The following is a 24,171-nucleotide window of genomic DNA, read 5'->3' on the forward strand; positions in this document are numbered from 1 at the left end:
TGGCAGCCTCATTAGAGAGATGAAGCCTTAGTGTAATGAGAGAGCCTGAATGCAGGTCGCTCCATGTCAGCTGTGACTTCCACCGCTAAACAAAATACAGACGCACACAAAAAAGAAACAAGCTTTGACTGCCAGGATGTTGTGCGCTGAAGAAAAGAGAAAACTAGGCCATCTGTGCTTGAGCTGCAATCACTGCCATTTTATTAACTGTAAACGCTTTTGCCGTCCCTCATTCTTCTTCCTCTCTCTTGCAGGAGTTATGGTCAGTAAGGAGGCAGGACGCTGCACTCTGTCAAGCTCAGAGTCTGACTCGGAGTCTGGCGGGCCTTCGTTGGACCGAGGCGGAACAGACGCGGTACGCAAGCGAAACAAAGCCCTCCAGGTGCGTTTTAAAGACATCTGCGAGGCGCAGAATGAGGCCGCCCACCGAGGTGCCAGGGACCGCTCTGTTTCCTGCAAGGTCATCCACCGGAGGTACATGACCATGCCGGCACGCCGTTCCATCCCGAATGTCACCAAGAGCACGGGTGTGCAAACCTCGCCTGACTTGAAAAAGCGCTACCAGACTTTCCCCTTCGAGCGCAAGAAGGGAAATGTTATCAAACACACCGCTCTGGTGGAGAAATACCCGGATCAAAACAATGGCTTTCTGAGCGACGTGAAGGGTGGGGAGCGAGCGGCAAGGTGTGACGGGCGGGTGCAGCAGACCCGAGTGTTGCTCCACACTACGCCGCAGTGCAGCGATGCAAAAGACTTATGCGCCGGGCCAGACTGCTCGGATGGAAAACTCTGCCCCGATCCATCAGATACGGGTTTGGATCAGTCAGACTCGAGGAAAGACGCCAATGTCCCAGGGAGTGGGGCCAAGCACAAAGGATTACCCAGTGAGAGCGAGGCAGGGGCAGGCCAGCAGCCCAACTGTGCCTCCTCGACCACGCCGACACAACCTCTGCAGGTCAGGGGTGACTGTTCAAAGATTTCCGGCCCTATTGCGTGGACGTCTTTGACACAAGTGGAATGCCTGGAGAGTCCCTCAGGGAGCTGCAAACGCAAAAAAGACACGGCGCAGCTGAACGGATTGCAGGCGCGGTCTCAGGCTTTGCCTCATTCGGCGAGCTGTGCTTCCCAGGCCCACATACAGGCCCACTGTCACAGTGGCCAAAACTCGGGCACCGCAGAGACCAGGCAGGGCACAAGGGGGCAGATGATCGCTCTCCCTGGGGCCGATGGGAATGCGAAAGCCAGGCTTCAAGCCATGGAGGCTCTGATCAGCTCCAGTCAAGAAACTATCAAAGTGCTGCTGGGGGTCATTCAGGAACTGGAAAGAGGAGAAGCACAGCGAGAGGGGTGAGTCATAGTCTTTATGTAACACATTTACTATTCATCAACTGTATTTGTGCAGTTTTTGTGTTTCAGGCTTGTTTTCTCAATGTGAAAAGGCAGTATCACATGCAAGTGTTTACAATATACATCTGTGACACGGTTTCAAAAGTGTAAGTAACTCGTATGGAAGCTTGTTTCCGCCATGAAATAAGAAATGTAATGTAATGTAATTATCAACAAATCTTTTCTTCTATGTTGTGACGTACATCCTAAAGAAATTGATTATAGAATTCATTGGTTATGTTTGGATGGAGGACGAACTGAATGCAAACTTGCAATCAATTTGCAAGAAAGGGGCGGTGTTTATGCATCGACAAACTTTTCACAGTAAGATCAATAACATGAATTTAGAAAATAAATAGGGTGAATTTTAATTTCATGCTGATTTAAACTGAAGACTAATAAACAGGGCTCCACAAACGTGGTCCATAAAATAAAATAACCTGCAATATTCCTTTTAGCCTGGTGTTACAGGTGTAACATCTGTTATTGACACTTTTCACTTTATATTGAGCATTTATATGTTTGAATAGTTCTAAATGCAATTGTTTTGGAAATTTTCAAATAAATTGGGTCAGTTATAATAGTGACACAAGGTATCCAGAGGGGGGTTTTTGTCCTTATCCAAATCATTAAATAAACCTTGACAAGTGAATTAAACAGTAACACGCTTTCCTGAATGAACATGTTGAACTTCAGTAAGAACACTGACATTTGCTCTGGGATTAATTAATCGTAACGTCATAATTTTGTTTCAGTTCATTGTAGTGTTGCTAGGATTCACAGTATCATAGTGAGTGTGTTGAGGAAATGTTAGAAACAGTTCTGTTCACTTACACTAATGTTATCACCTGTAATTGCATTCAAATGATGCTTTTCAGTTGATTGTGAAGCATTTCCCTCCATTCTGATTTGCAGTCTTTGCAGTTTTTAATCCCAGTACTGCAATATTTAACATTTTCTTTAGAGGGAAAATGCAATGTCACAAATCATTCCAACACATTTAAAGGGATAGTTCACCCAAAAATGAAAATTCTGTCATTATTTACTCACCCTCAAGTTGTTCCAAACCTATATGAATTTTTTTTCTTCTGTGGAACACAAAAGAAGATATTGATACCAAACAGTCGATGGGCCCCATTTACTTTAGAAAAAAAAAATACTATGGAAGTCAGTGAGGCCCATCAACTGTTTGTTACTGACATTCTGACATTGAGGGTTAGTAAATGATGACAGAATTTTCATTTTGGTGTGAACTATCCCTTTAAGTATTACATCTAATCAAATGTTACCACTTTACAAGCACATGTTTCTAACAATAACATTGTTCACACAAATCCAGGTCATTCCTATAAGATGTTTTGTTAAAGGTGCCCTCGAATTAAAAATTGAATTTATCTTGGCATAGTTGAATAACAAGAGTTCAGTACATGGAAATGACATACAGTGAGTCTCAAACTCCATGGTTTCCTCCTCCTTATATAAATCTCATTTGTTTAAAAGACCTCTGAAAAACAGGCGAATCTCAACATAACACCGACTGTTACATAACAGTCGGGGTGTACGCCCCCAATATTTGCATATGCCAGCCCATGTTCCCAACGTTATGAAAGGCATTAGACAAGGGCAGAATGTCTGGATGTGCACAGCTGAATCATCAGACTAGGTAAGCAAGCAAGGACAATAGCGAAAAATGGCAGATGGAGCAATAATAACTGACAAGATCCATGATATCATGATATTTTTAGTGATATTTGTAAACTGTCTTTCTAAATGTTTCATTAGCATGTTGCTAATGTACTGTTAAATGTGGTTAAAGTTACCATCGTTTCTTACTGTATTCACGGAGACAAGAGCCGTCGTTATTTTCATTTTTAAACACTTGCAGTCTGTATAATTCATAAACACAACTTCATTCTTTATAAATCTCTCCAACAGTGTAGCATTAGCCGTTAGCCACGGAGCACAGCCTCAAATTCATTCAGAATCCAATGTAAACAATATAACAGTATACAATACTCACATGATACGACGAACACATGCCGCATGCATGACGAACACTTTGTAAAGATCCATTTTGAGGGTTATATTAGCTGTGTAAACTTTGTTTATGCACTGTTTAAGGCAAGCGTGAGGTCTGTGGGCGGAGAGCACGAGAATTAAAGGGGCAGCAGCATAAATCGGCTCATATTTAATGATGCCCCAAAATAGGCAGTTAAAAAAAATTAATTAAAAAAATGTATGGGGTATTTTGAGCTGAAACTTCAGACACATTCAGGGGACACCTTAGACTTATATTACATCTTGTAAAAAAACATTCGATGGCACCTTTAAGCAACAGTAGCAAAGGGGGGGTGGGGCTTATTGAATTGTCAAGTCATTGGCTGTATTAGTCACTGTTCACAAATCTTGAAGAATAATGTTTGTTTGGAAAAAGTGCTGAAGCTTCTCTCGCATTGCACTATACTTCATTTAGCAGACAAGGTCACTCGTAAAAAACAAAGGATTTCTAAAATGATCCGTCATACCTGATTTATGAATGAAAGGCAGGTGTGAAGTCAGCAGGGAATATGTATTCAATTTCAGCAGCTTGAATATTTTAATTTCGCTGCATTTATGGTGTCAGTGCCGCACAGGTATAAACCGGCACTGTGAGGAACAAGAACATCATTTATAACAACTGTTTAAAGCTTTTAAATGCACTTCAGCTCCATTTCCATGTCAGCATCTTTCATGAGTGCCAAAAATTCAGGGTTATGCATTGTGTGGTGACTGTTGAAATTGGAATATGGGAAGCAAATGTGTTAAAAAGATTCTTTGGTGCCCGTTGAAAGCCACTTGCGGCGCAAAACAGGGACACTTCAATGTCAGATGTCGTCCTGCATTTCCTAATACCTGATGCTCCACAGGCACAGAGCCAACCTCACTTTCTCTCTGCCGCCTGTGACGGCATGAGCTCGATACAATCAGTGCTCCTCATGTTTAATAATGCCCCTCCATTAAGTGGACGTCTCTTCTGGTTGGGATGCTAGAAGCTTTAGAAGTGCCTGCCTCAGCTGTTGGCCGACAGGATGTGACGAGTTATTTAGTAAGGGTCGATAAGAGGGGTTTCAGGAGATATTAGCAGCTTTTAATCCCTGGTAGACGTCCAAAAGGAACGTTAGGCATTTTTTTTTTTTTTTTTTTATACACTACCGTCTAAAAGTTTGAGGTCAGTAAGATTTTTATTATTTTTTTAATGAAATGAATTCTTTTATTATGCAAAGATAGTTACAAACGATTTCTGTTTTAATTAAATGCTGTTCTGATGCTGTTTTGAACTTTCATTAAAGGGATAGTTCACCCAAAAATGAAAATTTGATGTTTATCTGCTTACCCCCAGGGCATCCAAGATGTAGATGACTTTGTTTCTTCAGTAGAACACAAATGATGATTTTTAACTCCAAACGTTGCCGTCTGTCAGTCGGATAATGCATGTCAATGGTAACACGATTTATAAGAGTCAAAAAACATGCATAGACAAATCCAAATTAAACCCTACGGCTCATGACGGCACATTGATGTCCTAAGACATGAAACGATCGGTTTGTGCAAGAAACCGAACAGTATTTATATAATTTTTTTACCTCTAATGCACCACTATGTCTAACTGCTTTCAGCACTCGGTTAGTGAGGTCTGATCGCGCTGACAACGGCAGTGATGTCTCGCACTCATTGAAGTATAAGCGCGGGACATCACTGCCGTTATCAGAGCATGATCAGACCTCACTAACCGAGTGAGAAGTGCTCCAGAAATTGCTCTATTTACCTAATTTCTAAACATCTCTTCTCAAGTTTTTTTTTTTTTTGCAGAATTTTTGATAAGTAAATTAGACAGTTTTATTCTCAAATCAACTTTGTCTAACATAGTTTTACTGTAAATTGAGAAAATATCAATGTTGCCATATAGCAATGCTGTACCACTATGGAAAAATAGGTATGCAATGTCCCAATTGTCCCTTCCGGCCCTTCTCAACTTTTTGATTTCATAATCTGGCCCTCGAATGAAACTACTTGAAGAGCCCTGCATTACAGTATTAAGAACCAAGGTTTCCCAAACTTTTGAACAGCTGGAATAAACTGTTATAATATATATCATGCTTTGCTTTTTTTATTGTTAAATTAAGCAGCAATGTGATTTTAAAACTGAAAATCAAAACCAAGGCTTCTCACAGTCAAATGCATCTGAAGCCTCAAAAGCAATTAGAACTGATAACAAAATCCTCTCTGGATACCTTGTGCCAATTAAGAGTGAATTACTCTCTCTATCCAAACACAGAAATCCTCTGTAGAATAACATGCAAGAAACCAAAAGTACTTGAAAATGCAACACTTGCTAACGTAGGATTGGTCCATAAGGTTTTTAGGCTGGGCTCAGCGAGGAGTCTTATGGTCCAGTTCTAATAGTAGCATTTATGTCTACCTTATCATTACCCATTTAGTATGGTAGACACCTTGTCAGCAGCAAATGGTTGTATTTGTGTATATCTCACCTTAACAATTCCTTGAAATGAGTCAAATTGGCCACTCAGAGCTGGTCTAAAACTCCTAGTCTCAGCACTTACGCTTCTTCAGGCATTGCTTTGGGCAGGTAATGGCCCTCAAGCCTAACTCACTGTTTAAGGAGCACTGGACTTCTTTCTTTTCCTGAGCCAGGAGTGAGAGAAGCAGGGCGTATTTTCAGAGCACAAAACCACTACTCAAACAGCCTCAATTAGCAGCGCCTCATCAGGCAGCCCTTTCATCTTCCAAAGGACAAAGTGCGTCTGTTTTTGTGTGTATGTGTAGCTCCCATCTTCCACAATGAGTGTGGGGACTATTATTAGAGGCAGGACCTCCGTGCCTGCTCTCCCACATGCTAGGTGTCATCAGAGCAGCTGAGCTCAGAACCGATGAGTGGCTCAGTGTGGGCACATGAAAGCCCAGCCAGTCTCCCTGGGTTAAACCAACCCGAGCCAAGGGTTTGATGTTCCTCTCTGTCTGAGAGCAAGGCTTTTAGTGCAAACAAAGCGTCTGCATGCTGCTGACAGCCAGGGTGGGCAGAGCCTAAAATGCCAAGCACTTGGGAGCTCTGGCATGGATGTCTCTGAAACACCGGGGTAGAGACTTTAGGTGTTAATCCAGCTTTTAGTGCTGATAGAGACGTGCTGTGGCTTGAAATTTTTCCAGTTGGTCCACATTTGCGAGTTGTAGCTTGCAATAGAAAAATACTACAGTACCACACAATATTATCTGTGCTCTAAGTCATCAACCTAACAGGATTTAGGCCATTTTTTTACATAATGACCAGAGTATGTCAGAAATCACTACATATCAAACAGTGAAATATTATTGGAAATAAAAACATTTACACTAGTTACAGTGAAAGTTACTTCCCCACCCATACTTTTGAATGGTAGTGTATATTAGGCTTATTTATTTTATCGACAAGTGTTGGTAGTGATTCCTTCTGTGAAACACTCCTATTTGCACAAGTATAGATACAAAAAAAAAAAAAACAATTAACATGTTTCAAATGCTGGCATGAGTTTCTTGACTTTTGGCAGAGGCAATTGCAAGATAATTGTCGAGGAGGAATAAATGAAGATTTTGTGTTTCTTTGCTAACTTTGCTGAGCCCTCAAATTAGCAACAATATATCATTTTTTCCACAATACTTTAACACATTTTGTTCCGCTCACTGAGGCTCATTTCACCGATACTGTATATTAGATAATAGCAGCTTTTTTAATGCAGTACTTTCCAAGGACAGTCACTGGGTGATGTATCCAAATGGAGATCCAGCCGCCTGAACTGCTTTTTAATCATTAACACGACTGGCTCATTAGTGTGTCAATGACTTCCGCAGCCTATCCAGACGGCAACAGATTGTCAGTGTCTGGATGACAATGGGATTTCGTAAGGCATGCGCTGCTGTGGTTTGAGGGCATTTGGATTCCTTTACACTTCTAGTGCATTTCCAAGCATTTACAATGCGTGACAACGCAAATAAGAATTAGTCGATGATGCATATTAGTGCTGCTAAGGCACACTAAATAGCTCTGTGAACATCTTATCAACCAATAACACCCTAGCATTTGCAGCAAGTTTTAAATGAGAAATTATCGATGAATAGAATTGAACGATTCTGGTTTAAATTCATGTTTTAATACTAAAACTAATAGTCAGTTTTGGTTTTGTGTTCAGTTCCTGTTTGGCAGTGTTTCCTTTGCTAGTTTGTCTCCATGGTCGTTGATTGAGTTATACAGGTGCTCCTTGTTACGTTAATTATCTCTGTGTGTATATTAGCCTTCAGTTCATTCAATTTTTTTGTTCCGTGTTGTCAGTATTTTATTATTATTTTTATTTTTTATTTTTTTTCTTCGCTTTTTCTCCTGAGTTCTCCTGTGAATGGAAGCTTGTCTCTGCCACGAAATTAAAATTAAAAAGTAATTGCAACTTTTTACCTCACAATTCTGACATTTTTCTCGCAATTGTGAGTTTAAATCTCACAATTCTGTATTTTTATTTCTCAGAATTGTGAGATGTAAACTCACAATTACTCACAATTGCGTGATATAAACTTGCACTTCTGACTTCTCGCAATTGTGAGTTTATATCATGCAATTCTGACTTTATAACTCACAAGTTTCTGTATCAGTGTTGCGGCACCATTGAATAACTATTGCAGGAAACTTTCTGAGTATTTTAGTGTGGTGTTCCATCTACATTGGCAAAAGATTGCCTTTAGACTGGGAATCAAACATCAACTGGTTCCTGGTTCCCAATCCTAGACAAGCACCACTCGCATTACATTTATATAACATAAATATCTGGTTCTTCTCTGTATATTCTGTCTTTGATAATCAACAGATGAATTATCCAATAGCAAGTTCTGGGACATATTTGTGTCTGAAGTCAAGGGACTTCAATATAAGTATTGTCAGATGCTGCTGCTTCTACCTTGTCATGTATTACTTTCATTAGCGTGTGCTAACACTGGTATGTCCTAATAGCATTCACTGAATTTCAACAACATGCCAGACCATTGTGAATTCACATTAGAAAGAAACATTAGCACACTATTACACACTGTGTAATGTGAGATGTGCTTCCTCTGTCAGTGTCAGGTTTTCACAGATTATTCCAGGAACGTAGCAGTGTTCACCTCCCTGCAGACTCAGGGCACACCTCCAGCGAGAGAGGGCAGAGTGCGTCTTTCAACAGAGCTGATGTCTGCAATAACTGAGAGCCAGCTCGCAGGGAAAAAAACACACAGCACTTGTGTGATTCAGCGACATTCACACACTGTCTGATCAATATTTATTTCAAAAGAACTGAAATACTGTTTATACATAATAATAATGTATTCTCACTTTCTCACTTTCACAGAATAGGAAGGGACCATAGAATTTGTCCAGTGACCTAGAAACTCTAAATTATTCCCTGCTGAAAAATCCATAGGTGTGTTTTGTAACATAGTAGCTTGCTTCTAGCTGATCTAAAATGCTTAGTTCCTATAAGCTTGTAGACCATCTTGGATCAGCAACAAAACAGCTACTTGCTGGCCATACTAGCTTTAAGGAACAGGAAAAAAGAAAAAGAAGAATGTATTGTACATGCAGTGAAAATTAGTGGGGTCCAAAACAACATTGGACTAGGGGTGTGCAATATTAAAGGGGTCCTTTTATGCGCTTTTACGAAGTCTTGATTTTGTTTTTGGTGCAGTACCTTTGCAAGCATGGATTTAAAGGGTTAGTTCACCCAAAATGAAAAATTCTGTCATTTATTACTTACCCTCACGCCGATCCACACCCATAAGACCTTCATTAATCTTCGGAACACAAATTAAGATATTTTTGTTGAAATCCGATGGCACTGTGAGGCCTCCATAGGGAGCAATGACATTTCCTCTCTCAAGATCCATAAAGGTACTAAAACATATCTAAATCAGTTCGTGTGAGTACAGTGGTTCAATATTAAAATTATAAAGCGACAAAAATATTTTTAGTGCACCAGGAAGCTTCGGAGCATAATGAATCAGTGTGTCGAATTAGCTGTTCGGAGCGCCAAAGTCACGCGATTTCAGCAGTTTGGCGGTTTGACACGCGATCCGAATCATGATTCGATACACTGCTTTAGGAAGCTTCGGAGCACAAATGAATCAGTGTTTTGAAATCGGCCATCACTAAATAAGTCGTTATTTTGTTTTGTTTTTTGCCACACCAAAAATATTCTCGTTGCTTTATAATATTAATATTGAACCATTGTACTCGCATGAACTGATTTAAATATGTTTTTAGTACATTAATGGATCTTGAGAGAGGAAATGTCATTGATGGCTATGCAGGCCTCACTGAGTCATCGGATTTCAACAAAAATATCTTAATTTTTGTTTAGAAGATTAACAAAGGTCTTACGGGTGTGGAACGGCATGAGGGTGAGTAATAAATGACAGAATTTTCATTTTTGGGTGAACTAACCCTTTAACATTTTAACTTTAACTTTTAAAGTTCTTAAAGATTGGTGAACAGTCTTACAAATGCAAGAGCCCTGTAGCTAAACACTTCATCAACACTGTAGTGTTAGCTAGACCAAAAAAAAAAAAAAAAAACATACTTACAGGTTGTGATCCATAAACAACTGATTGTCCCGCCAAAGTAGGAACTGCAACATATTTTGAAATGCAAATCTAAAACCACCAGTAGCCAGTATAGGTAGATCAATGAAATCTTAATGAGTAAGTCACTGAATAAGTTATTTAAACAATTAGTTCAAAATGGCTGATTCAGAGTGATTCAGAGTGTCTTCATGAATAGGTTATTGAATTATTCACTCGAACAATTCATTCATGCAGATTTATTCAGTACCGAAACACTGCATTGTGTTGCATGTTTTTGTTTGGTTTTTGCAAAGTGATTGACATACTCTATAATGTGTGCTTACACTTGGTTAAAACAACAATTACAAGATTATTGTAGATGATACATATCGCTCAATCCTACATTGGACCCCATTATGTTTCATGAACAAAACAAAAAAAAAAATATTGAGACAAAATTTACAAAATCTCATATTTTGTTTTCCACAGAAGGGGGGAAAATGCTGGTTTGGAGCAATATAAGCATGAGTAAATGAAGACATAATTATGTACATTCCTAAACACACACCAACCTTCACACAGCTCCAACAGACCTTATTACATGTGGGTCGCCTTGACCACCAGTAATCCCTTGCCCTCCCTGACCTTTAGGATATTTCTTCTCCAGTGCTTCTACCATGATGAAGGGTTCAGTCTCATCTCATTCCCATTTATTTCAGATCATTTTGACCATATTGATTTTCTTCCTGTTAAGTACCACTCTACCATGACATGGAGCTCCAGGAACGTGGTTGGGAACCCATGCTATGGAGTAAAAATTTCATTATGTTTAAAAAATATCACTTTAGTCTATTGGTGAATAAAGTAAAAACTCAGTTCAGGTGTTGTTCTTGCCTCTTTGCATGGCTGTAGCGAATATTACTCCTCTACGATTGGACATAATGTGTGTAACCACTGTCACTGTGAACTCCTCAGCAACATCAGATTGAACTGAATGCAGAATATCAATGACTATCCTGACACCTGAGCGCTCAGAGGGATAAAGTGATCCAATTAGGCTTTCATTAAGCTTTAATGAAAATGCATAACTGCATGGCTGCTGGGTACAGCCCCGTTATTGTCTCTGTAGAAATGCGAGGCATGTGTCACAGTGTCACATCAGCACACAAACAATATATCAGAACCACTTCAAGTATGCCAGGCTAGTGCATGATCCATCATTCCCTTGTACATACATTAATGCCGGTGAAGCCCAAGGGCCATGAGTGAACGGTGGATAGATACAGGGAATTCAATCCCAGTGTCTTCCATCATGAAATAATCTATAGAAATCCTGGGCACAGGGCAGAATAAAGTAATCTGCAAGAGGCTCTGCATTAAAAAAAGAGACTCCAATGCCCAAGAAATAATTATGGGGCTGTGAATCAATCAAAACATTTCATTGCGTTAATTCAGATGTGATGTTTCATTAATCAAATCAGTCAAAATAAATCTTGACACAATTAAAACAATAAAGCTATCACTATAGCTGCATTTAGTTGATTAAAAATACAGTAAATATTTTGTGGAAAATTATTACAATTTAAAATATCTGTGTTCTATTTTAATATATTTTAAAATGTGATTTTTTTTTTTTTTATTTTTTTTTTTTTTATTTTTTTTATTATTTTTTTTTTTTCCTGTGATGCAAAGCTGAAATTTCAACATCATTACTCCAGTATTCAGTGTCATATATAATACTTCAGAAATCAGTCTGGTATGCTGATGTGCTGCTTAAGACACATTTCTTATTATCAATGTTGAAACCATGATCTTTTTTTCAGGATTGTTTAGGATATATATATATATATATATAATTATTTATTTATTTTTTTTCCAAGCTAAAAGTGGAAGATCACCCAAAAATGAAAATTCTGAAATTTCTCTGTGTAATACAAAATAATTTATTCTGAAGAATGACTTTTTTTTTTTGTCTCTCCATACAGTTCAACATTTTTGGGTGAACTAGCCCTTTAAGTTATGAGTTGTATCTTTTTATTATACTACATTTATCACATAATGTTTTTCCACAGACTGTCATATCGAACTGGGCAGGATACAGCTAACTGTGACACGTGTCGAAACAGTGCCTGCATCATCTACAGGTGAGTCTCAATCTGATACTATATCTGAATCTTTGAGCTTGGCCCAAAATTGTACACTTAATGATTTATTTATTTATTTATTTATTTATTTATTTATTTATTTATTTATTTATTTATTTATTTATTTATTTATTTATTTATTTATTTTTTATATTTTGATGTTCCATCCATGCACAGTACTCGCATTGAGAGGCAACTAAATCCTTTATTCAAAAATTTGCATACTAGGGTGCAGATGTCATTTGTACAAGTGCAGCTGTAGTGTCGTCATAGTCAAAATTGTCTCTGTTGCAGTAAAGCTTTGAAGAACTGAGTATAGAGTAAAAGAGTATAAAATCTGTGCTGTTAGCCTGAGCCCTTCTACCAATGAGAATTTTCAAGGAGGGTAAAATGAAGTTCCTTTGATGCATGCGGCAAATGGACATACATTTTTACCAGACCAATTGAAAAATCCACTCATAGATGGCAAATGTGAACTGTAAAACTAGAGCACTTGTTTTGTTTTTTGTTTTTTTTAAGTTTGTTCTTTATATAGGAATGCAAGTTAGGTGGCTAATGTAATTGTATGATTCTGAGAAACAACCATTCCTGCTAAATTAATGGGTTTGCTGTTAATTATTTTGTTATAAAAGCAATAATCTCTAAATGGTTTTGCAGTTAAAGGGCCTGTTGACTTTAAATGAAGCACTTCAAAAGCATCGTAAGTGCTCTCATTTTCTACACAGATAGCACATTCTGTTATTTCCACATCTCTTTTCCTCTCTCTCTCTCTCTCTCTCTCTCTCTCTCTCTCTCTCTCTCTCTCTCTCTCTCTCTCTCTCTCTCTCTCTCTCTCTCTCTCTCTCTCTCTCTCTCTCTCTCTCTCTCTCTCTCTCTCTCTCTACATACAAACATGAACACATATGATTTAAAGGGGCCATGAATTAAATAACATTTTCCTTGATGTTTTGACCTATAAGAAAAAAAAAAATCCTGTAATTTTCAGAGCTCAAAGCTTCCTCGTTAGTCCAGAAACAGCTTTTATTGAAACTAAGCTATCAAAACGACTCATTTTGGATTTTGTCTCAGTATGACATAATAGTGTGACGAAAGACTGCCTCTGCAGAAGATCATCAGTGGCTACCTCTATGTCATTGCCTCTTTAGCCCCACCCACCACCGGGTCATTCGCGCATGCCATGTAGTAGTAAATGCGAGACAGATGCAAATACAGGATTGCTCCAGCAACAAAACGATTCGCATTGCCATGCTGACATTAAAGGTGCCATCGAGAGCACAAGCAATTAAAGGGGCCGCAGCCTGAATTGGTGCATTTCTAATTATGCCTATTACAATGTTTTTAATATGGGTCACTATTGCTTTGTCTGTTACAGATCATTTGATATGTACTCACTTTACTTTCACTTTGTCGAAAACGATTAACAACGAATACAACAATGACTAATGGTAATTCATTTACACAAAACACCTTAAGTTATCCTGTCAACTATAACTGTGGTTACTCCAAGTACTTAAACTTTATTTGCCACAACCAAGACTTATAAAGCATATGTAATATGAAATGTTTCACCATTGGCAAATGTTTCAACTATATACTATATAATGAGATAAACACCTGTATGTAGCATCTTCATTTATAAACTAATATAATGTAATAAAATGTTATGAGATTGTTTTAAATATTTTTTAAAGAAATTTGGGGGAAAAAATGATACTTTTAAACATGAAACTAAACCGCCAGTTGGTTGTCGCAAGTGACCGTCTTAATGAGTGAGTCATTTATTCAAATGATTTGTTCAAATGCTGATTCATTCAAGAATGAGGCAGTTGTTTATGAATGGGTCATTGAATCTTTGACTTAACCAATTTGATCAAAACGCTGAATCATTCAGTAGTATTGTTGTGAGATGTGCTATGGTTCTGCTGTGATCTTTGTTCAGAACTAACGAACTATTTGCTGCTGAAATAAAACAGTAACAGTCAATACTGCGTCTAAAATGTAAGTGTAGATTAGGCCTACATTATATATTATGATCCACTATCGATTGCCATGCACTTACACTAAGGCCTGGTTGCACAGACAGGGCTTAGATTAAGCCAGGATTTGGCCTTAGTTTAATTAGGACATTTAAGTGCCCGGCCTAGACAATGGCAGTGGCATATTTTAAGATGTCAATGCAAGTTGCTTTCAGTTAAAACAGCTCAAAAATGCATTTTAGTCTGGGACTAGGCTTAAAGGGATAGTTCACCCAAAAATGAAAATTTGCTGTTTATCTGCTTACCCCCAGCGCATCCAAGGTGTAGGTGACTTTGTTTCTTCAGTAGAACACAAATGATGATTTTTAACTGCAACCGTTGCTGTCTGTCAGTCAAATAATGTGAGTGAATGGGAACTCTATCAATGAGAGTCAAAAAAACTTGCATAGACCAATCCAAATTAAACCCTGCGGCTCGTGACGACACATTGATGTCCTAAGACAAGAAACGATCGGTTTGTGCGAGAAACCGAACAGTATTGATATCATTTTTTAACCTCTAAAGCACCACAATGTCCAACTGCGTTCAGCACTCGGTTAGTGAGGTCTGATCGCACTCTGACAACGGCAGTAATGTCTTATACTTCAATGAGCGCGAGACATTACTGCATCTTGGATGGTAAGCAGATAAACATCAAATTTTCATTTTTTGGGTGAACTATCCCTTCAAGCCTTGTCTGTGAAACCGGGGTACATGTAATAACATCACTTAATCATTTATAAGAGTCATTTTTGCATTTTGGTGTTATGTTTTTGTTATTGGCAATTTAATCAGGCTACTTGTGTATTCTCTTTCACTTGCCCCTTCGAAAAGTCCACTTGTCCCAGGCCACTGTACGAGCCCTGTTATTCCTTATATATTGTCTTCTGATTTGGATCAGACTCTGGCAAAAAAAATAAATAAATAAAAAAACATGGCTGAATTTCTTTTTTTTTTTTTTTTTTTTTTACAATTCCTTGGTGCAATGGCAAAACTGAAAATTATTTTAATATGCAAAACTGTTTCCCAATCATTAGAAGTGGACTGCTGCAGTCTTGAATGCGGCATGCATATCAAAACAATGTGTTTCAAAGAGAGGGTCAAAAACAAGATAGAAAAAGCCTATTACTTCTAAATTAGGATGGTTTTTGATGTAAGTGAAACTTTTAACATTATAACATTTTTTAAAAATACAGATCTTAACCCTTTTAAGTCATTATTTACTCACCCTCATGTCTTTCAAACCCATATGACTTTGAAACACAGAATGCAGCGAACCTATATCTCTCACACACGCGCGCACACACACACACACACACACACACACACACACACACACACACACACACACACACACACACACGTGGCTATGTATTCATTAATTTTTGTTTTGTAGCAATATGTTGGCACATGAAAGAAAAAACAACTTTTTGCCTCTAAAGCATTTTTGTATTAATTCATTTACACATTGAAATCAAATGCAGTGGCATGTACATAAAGGCATGCCATCTATCATCAGACAAATGCACCACTTCACCGCATACCAGATGACCTGGAATTCATTACCTGGGTCGGAAAAGAAATCAAAAATATGCAATTCCGTTTACACAATGATGGAAGTCAAATACACACAGATGTGCATATAATGTATCAGCATGTCAGCTCTTTTTTGAACACTAGCCCACTAAGGGCTGGAGTTACTACACTAAAAGAGAAAAGCTAAAACACATTCACCAAAAACTGCACACTCTTATGCACATTTAGTAATCAGCAGATTATTTAGGTGTAATTGTCCAATTAAAGGAATTTTAAAATCAGCAATGAAATATTGTTTTTGAAATAAATAATATTATTACTATCATTACATTAAAATATATTATGTAGTAAATATATTTAATTAATATAATATTGCCACATTTTGTCTTTTTTCTTGTTTTCAAAGACTTTTAATGTTTTTTTTTTGTTTGTTTGTTTTTTTATGAGAAACATACTAAAATGTATAAGACTAAATGAAAAGAACAAATACAAATATGTGATTTTGCACCAGTAAGATATGAAAATGTTGTTAACATCTGTATTAAAGGACTGTTTATTTGATTGTTCGTATGTTTATCGTGAATATTCATTCGTTCTGCTCAGGGGTGCTTCTGTTTGTTAAGCAAACCATGAAATTGAAGGATCTGATTCGCAAAAGCTATAAATGGTTTCGGTTTTCTGGTAGAAACTGTTCACAGTGGAAGAACAGTGAGTTTGGATGAGCAATATACTGGTTTTAAATTGTAGTTTAATGCCCTTTCCTGAGATCCCCTATAACCTACTATTGGAAGGTTCCACAGAAGAGGACACACTGTGACATAAGTATGAGAGGAATACTGAGTTGAAACGGGGTGGGGGGAGAGAGAGAGACCTGTATTGTTGAGGATGATGTGGTTGTCATAGATACCAAAGTGATGAGGTGGTGAAGAGGGGAAAGGTGGTCTCTGCTTTGGTTGGGATAAGTGAATCAGAGTCGTGTGTGTGTGTGTGTGTTTGTGTGTGTGTGTGTGTGTGTGTGTGTGTTTGCGGTCAGACAGAACATGTCATTCTACACTTTAGGGTTGTTATGAACCACTTTCAGTAGCTTATACCAATACCAGTGAAATTCCATGAATCTTTGTGTCACAGCAAAAATTACTATATAACATATTATATTTATTCCATTGGCCCTGCCTAATTATTATATATTATTTCAACCCATGTTTGGGTCAAATATGGACAAACCCGACCATTGGGTTTAAAAATTCAGTCACACTTTAGATTAGGGTCCAATTCTCACTATTAACTAACTATTAACTAAGACTTTTGCCTCAATAGACTGCTAATTACTGCAAATTAATAGTAAGGCAGTTGTTAAAGGGTTAGTTCACCCAAAAATTAAAATTGTGTCATTTATTACTCACCCTCATGTCGTTCCAAACCCATAAGACCTTCGTTCATCTTAGGAACACAAATTAAAATATTTTTGATGAAATCAGTGAGCTTTCTGGATTCCAATAGACTGCAACATTATTACCACTTTCAAGGCCCAGAAAGGTAGTAAAGACATTGTTAAAATAGTCCATGTGACTACAGGGGATTCACCTTGTTATAAAGCGATGAAAATACATTTGGTGCGCAAAAAAACAAAAACAAAAAGAGCTGCCGTTCTGACTTAGAACCCGGAAACTCTGCACTATGTTTACTATTTGAACAGCATAGGATACTGACAGGGAACTAAAGAAATTGTTCATTAGTCATTTTTTTTTTTTTTTTTTTTTTGGTGCACAAAAAGTATTTTCGTCGCTTCATAACAATAAGGTTGAACCACTGTAGTCACCACACTTGGACCCTAAACTAAAGTTTTACCAAAAATTTTATAAAACAAATTAAACAAATGGTTGGGTTTGTCCATATTTGCCCAAAAGATGGGTTGAAACAACCCAACATTTTTTAGTGTACATTTAATAGTAATATTTAATTATTTAAATACTTTAACAAATTAAATCAAATGCACCTTTTACCTTGGTGCGCCTTTAGCTCCATTGTACCCTACTTTTTACTTTTTATACTTGGGTACATTAAAAAATAAATACTTTTGTACTTTTACTCAAGTAAAATTGGAAAGTAGTACAGGAGTAACATAATTTTTTATTATTATTATTATTATTATTATTATTATTATTATTATTATTATAGTATTTCTCAGTAGAGTAAAAGGTACTTTTAGGCTTTATAGGCATATAACAGCAGTATTCAAGTAAACAATCAGAAATGGGATTTAGTTTAAAATCTTGAGATTTAATTAAATGTAAAATAAAGACATTTAATCAACTGGCATGCATCATTATCAATATCATTATATTGTTTTCTTATTTTACTATCCGCTTCAGACTAATATACTGGTACTTTGACATTCCTGTACATCTAACTGCTCACAAATCCTAATGGACAAGATAAGAAAGCCTACAAGGTCAAAGTTCATTGCTCATTCAGTCTACTCCACATGACCCATACAGACTTATACAGGGTTTAAAATGGATTCCAGCATGATGTAAGATAGCTCTCACTGTTCTTCCATCACAACTTTGTCAAAGAGACAGTAAGAGAACAGCATGCTGGCTGCAGCATACTGTGCCACATTGTTGCTTTATGTCATTTAACAATGACACATCCTTCACTCAACGCAAACTATTTATGTTGTTTTTCTCTACCAAACCTTGGCATCACTGAAAGCTTATATTTGTCAGGTGTCATTGAGTACTAAACCAGGACTGTTTCTGTGAAATATATTATATTATATTATATTATATTATATTATATTATATTATATTATATTATATTATATTATATTATATTAATTATATTATATTATATTATATTATATTATATTATATTATATTATATTATATTATATTATATTATATTATATTATATTATATTATATTATATTAATTATATCACGGTTAGCAATATGGCTAAATCCAAAGCTTAGATGCATGATGCAGAGAAATGATGAACAATACTAGGATTATGAATACTATTAATACCAATACTAATGAACACTTTGAGAACTACACAGCAACATATAACGTTACCACAGAACAGAGAACAAAGAAAACAGGATAGATAATTAACAAAACATGGAACAGGTATGTAACTGATCAGAAACCATGGAAACAACCTACAAACTAGAACTCAGGCAAAACAGTGACAGGGAAATCTATGAAAAAGAAACTAAACAACATGACTAATAAACTATGAACTAAACAAGACATGAATGTAACATATATTGTATTACAATAAAATGTAAAAAATATATAGTTATAAAATATTATTATAAAATTATAAAATACTGTTTTTTTTTGGTTTTTTTTTCAATTAATAAAGACTTATGAAAAGCCCAACCACACCGCCTTGATAAGAAAATTAAAAATAAGGATGCAAATAGCAGATTAAAAAGCATAGATTAACTAGCAATAGCAATAGCAATATGCTGTATTACCGGTCAGCACTGCCATTTGCAGTTCTGTGTAAAAAAAAAAAAAAAAATTAAAAGAATGACCCTGATTTTTTGCTATGTGTGTATTGAGTATGATAAGCAAATTGCACAGCATATATTGTGGGTAGTTCTAGTTGTAACTGAACCTTTAGTTCACTTCACTAGAGTCTTGATGCTCGATTCTCATTCCGCATTTGCATCAGCTCAAATTCTTAGTGCTTTTGTTTGGCACTCATATCTCAAAGAACATGGCTACAAAGATTCTTATCAAAAGCCCATTGCACCAGAACATATGGCAAAAACAGCATCGGCTTTATAATCCAGGGACTTATTTCTTCACTGAACCACATGACTCGCTGAATATGCTCTCTTAAGCATGTGCACAAATTGGTTAAAAAAGCAAGCCTACTTGGCATTATGAAGCCTTGCACTGTAAGTTAATGGTGTCACTGCTGAAGCATTGATAGAAATATCACAGGAAATCATCATTTACTCTCCCTAATGTCGTTCTAAACCTGAATTACTTTCTCTCTTCTTTTGAAGACAGATAATCCAGTTGTGTGGTGATAGTGTTTAAAATAAATTAAATGGGTCAGCTGCATAATATATGGCAATACAAACAGCTGACGCACAATCTTTTGAAACTTCTGCGTATGTAAAGACAAAATGGTATCAGCATGCCCAACATTTGGATCTGTGTTTTACATGTACATCCAGGTACATGCACTTCTATATTTTTCTACATTCTCATATGTTAGAGTATTGCAGCCAGCATGGTGTGATTTTGCTGCGATACCTCTGTAGTTGGACACATACTGGGAGACCGATAGCGTCAGAATGAACAGCCCGACCTGTGGCCGTCCTGCCGCAGCCTCTGTCCTCAGGGTACGCTGACAGGAGACAGGCATGACTCATTCATCAGAAGTAGGACAAAAATAACTATTAGAGTTTTGATATAGTGGCAACCATCAGTTTTTCTGCACGTCCTGTGTCCAAGATAACTCCCTGTGGTATTCCTACAGTTCTCATTTAGCACCTTTTTCCTTCCAACTTCATTTATTTTGTGTCACGTCTCACAGCGGCCCAGTGGGTATCTACAGACATTTGGCAATACCCTTCCTGCTTGGAGCTTATGAAAAAGGCCCATTAATGATGCCAACATGATACAGTTCGGGTTTTTTTCCAATTGGATCTGTACTTGGTATTTCATATTGCATTGTTTATTTCCAAGCGGATTACTGTAAGTGTCTTTCGTGCATCAATTATTGAGATGGTGTGAAGCAGATATCCTCTTCTCACTTTCAAAGGCTGCAATGTTTCTCATTATAAGCAGCAAGTCGGTTTCCATTAAGTATTTATGAACCAGGAATAAACTGGGTAAATCGTGTGCTTTGTACAGGCTCCAGATGATTTCTCAAAATGTAGGAAAGTGTTCCCATTCTTTCCTCTATTTCTCAGCCTAACACTCTTTCGGCTCAGAGAAATGCAGCTAATCACAATAGCTACATCCACACAGCAGCAGAATATGGCCGTCAGTCCTGTTTTAGAGTGAGAAATATAACTGCGTTCGCACAAAAATTGTTATTAGCAAGAATAACAATTGCATTTGGCAATTTTTTGGACTCACAACCCCCATTTTCTGTGTACCTAAGAGTTAAAGTGGCCATATTATGCTACAGTATATTAAAAGTTCCTGATTTTGTTTTGGAGGTGTTCTACAATATGTTTACATGCATCCAAGGTTAAAAAAAAAAAAAAAAAAAAAACAGTCTGAAACGGTTTGTTAGAAGATTTAGTCTCTCTGAACCCCTCCTTTCCATGAGTAACCCTGCTCTGATTGGTCAGATGGCCCAGTCTATTGTGATTGGTCTATTGCTTGCAGTGCGTGTTGGAAATGAAATGCCCATTGGCATATCTGAATTTCAGCTCCGGAGGCTTCCTCAATCCTCAGCAATTGTACACACTGTTAGGACAGTAACAATGGCGTCAATTTTACCATATCAGTTCAAGCCCGAGTTCGATGATGAAACATCGGAAGAACTAGTTCAACCCAGACCCCCATCGCAAGGATGACTTGAGCATGTTTCTCTGTGCTAAAATGGACATTACTGGGAATCTAACAGAGAGAGTACTTCAGCAAGTTAGTGAGGACATCTTATTATGATACAGATAGCACTTTACTCATTTCTAATGATAAAAAAATCTGTATGACTCTTATGTAAGCAAACCAGGCCCACAGCTAAATGGTAAACATTTACCCAAACAATAACGATACTTACATTAGCAGAGCACCAACATGAATGACTGATGTAACATTACAGCTTGTAAACCCAAATCTTGCTTCATCCTTTATCATTACTCAAGATAGTGAGAATGACAGACGATCTGCTTTCATTTGGTCCAAGTTGGTCTAAATAAAGTGGGTACTGCCCCATCTTTAATAGATAAGCGTTTTGCAAATCCCACGTTGACCTCGCTGAGATTTGAATAGCAGCCGTCAGTACAATGATGAGAACATAACAAAAGGTTGTGGTATCATTGTAAAAATGAATTTTACTGACTCTTCACATCATCATCCTTTGGAAGTGTATACAACGAGAATTTGCTTTCACAGCAAAGAAAACAGCGTCTTCTCGACATGTCGATAATACGAACCAACTACAGTTTTTGAGGGCGAGTCAAAGTAGACATTGTTCTGAGGCAGCCAATGATGACCATAGGCTGGCATTATACAAATGGTTTACAAATATATGTAGATATGTTACTGAAGTGAGACTGGAATTGCTCAGTTCAAAATTGATTCTTTCTTTTAAGAGGCAATAACTTTATTTGTTATGCACTTTAATTTTTTTACATTTTTACATTCACAAACAGCTATATTGCTCTCTACATGAAAGGAAACATTCAGGGGGGGAAAAGCATAATAGGGACCTTTTTAATAATTTTAAAGTTCATTTTAATATTTTTAATCATCTTTTGACATTTGTATAAAATCAAATTGATTTAAGTATGTTTGAAAATGAGACAAATCAACTAATGACAGAGAAAACATCACAGAATTCAAGCTAATACTTGTTTGTGCTGTTGTTCCAACATGATGATGTCGCTTCTTGGAGGCTTTAGTTAGTTAGAAGCAGTGGCGGTTCTACATTGAAATACACCCTGGGCGAGACCCCTTTCGAGCGCACCCCCCCACACACCCCCACACAAAAATAACAAACAAAGCTCTGCACAAACAGTTATATTTTATTATAACAACATAAGTGACAAATTCTTCATTAGAAAGCCAGACTTAAGAGAATTAAGTTATTAACTATTGCAATTTAAACAGCAAACACACTTTTTAAGGTGCACAATTTCCACCTCCAACATTGCCAAAGGACAATGAACACCATTCTGCACAAACTATGAGTATAAGTTATCAGAACTTAAATAAATATACACTATATTAATATGCCAAAAGTATATACAATCAGATATATAAAAAGTAACAAAAGCAGAGAGCAACAATATTATCAACAAAAAATATAAATTTTATAATTCATATTTTATTTGTATAATATTCTTATGAATGAAATGTGCATTATTTGGAAGAAAGTCGAGGTGTGTGACTGACTTTAGCCTATTATTAATTATATTACTGGGCTGCGTTCCAGTTTGGTCTTAGACACGCTCTCGCGAACTTCCCTACACACTTCCCCTCGGGGGAATCCCTGCCGCCATTTTGAAGTGCGTTCCACTTCGTGAAGTGGACGAGGGAAGTTTATATGGACAGACCCTCGCTCCCTCGATTTTGACCGAGGGAGCGAGTCTACTTCATATGTACACTTCAGGCAGCTCCATAACCCACAATGCAACACGATTGTGACGTCACCGCATATCGCGTTTATTTTACCCCACCACAAACAACTCTATGATATATTCATTATTTTTTAAACATTTAAAACACACATATATACATATAGAATGCTGTATTAAACAATTTTGTAAGGTGAAAAATAAATAATAAATCAGTTCCATTGCGTATTCCAAGTGATCAAGGGCTTAGGACGTTCCAGTTCAGCCCATACAAAGGTTCCGCCAGAAGTGGGCACTCGTGCAACGTAAGCAATGATGTACATCCGAGTCAACGAGACCGAGTGAAGTTAGCGAGGGAAGGGCATTTAAAAACCGAACTGGAACGCAGCCTTGGTGTGGATCCCCCGTCCCCGTCCACCCCCCCGCCCTGTACGTTCCATTTGAGAGAGACCCAGAGGTGAAATGTCGCCCGCGCCTCACGCCCCACCCCCTTTTACACTTCTCTCGCATGGTACATTTTCAGCAAGCAAGGGCGCCGGCAGCTGCAGGGAGCGCCAATTTGCCAATTCCACACACAGTGATATTATATAAATGATGAAAAACCGCCTCGCGACGCAGAGGTTTTTTTTTTTTTTTTTTTTTTATCTGCTCGTGCTGCCGCCCCCAATGTGTCACGAAAAAATGACGCCCCGGGTGGCTGCCCGGTTCGCCCGTGCCTAAAACCGCTACTGGTTAGAAGGGTATAACAAATGAGGAATAGGATGGAAATTGATATTGGAGCCCACTAGGGGGCTTCCAAGTTCCAAGGGGGTCGAAGGATGTTTATGGAATCACAATTACTTGTCGTTAATTTAATATCAGTTCGTCCAGTTTGTTGATAAAAAAATAAATAAAAAAAACATAATTACAGCAGAAATACTGGAAATATCCTAGCCTACATGTAAGGGGGCCTTTAAATATTACTTTAAATATACAACAGACTTTGAGTCAAGAAAGTTGAGAAGTAATGATATTGTAACGGTTTATGCAGGCAGACAGATGAAGACAGATGAATCAGGTTCCAAAATTTCAAAAGTTTAATTATAACTCAAAAGACAAGCAGACAGGTAGTTGCAAACACATCAAACACAACAGTGACTGGACAAAGAGTGCAGGCAAGAGTGCAGCTTAGCTAACAAACTGAAGCGAGATAATT

At 37.4% G+C, this 24,171-nt stretch overlaps 1 protein-coding gene across 1 annotated transcript in view; it reads left to right on the forward strand.

The window, feature by feature from the left end:
- The first annotated feature begins 259 nt into the window (after positions 1–259).
- The window catches only part of insyn2ab (inhibitory synaptic factor 2Ab), a 32,255-nt gene continuing 8,343 nt past the window's right edge, over positions 260–24,171 (forward strand). Inside the window, exons 1-2 of the mRNA XM_067368322.1 lie at positions 260–1,347; positions 12,075–12,146. Of these exons, the coding sequence (XP_067224423.1) occupies positions 260–1,347; positions 12,075–12,146 (1,160 nt within the window). The remainder of the gene's footprint in view (positions 1,348–12,074; positions 12,147–24,171) is intronic.

The sequence above is a fragment of the Chanodichthys erythropterus genome, chromosome 18, assembly GCF_024489055.1.
Source record: "Chanodichthys erythropterus isolate Z2021 chromosome 18, ASM2448905v1, whole genome shotgun sequence".
NCBI lineage: Eukaryota > Metazoa > Chordata > Actinopteri > Cypriniformes > Xenocyprididae > Chanodichthys > Chanodichthys erythropterus.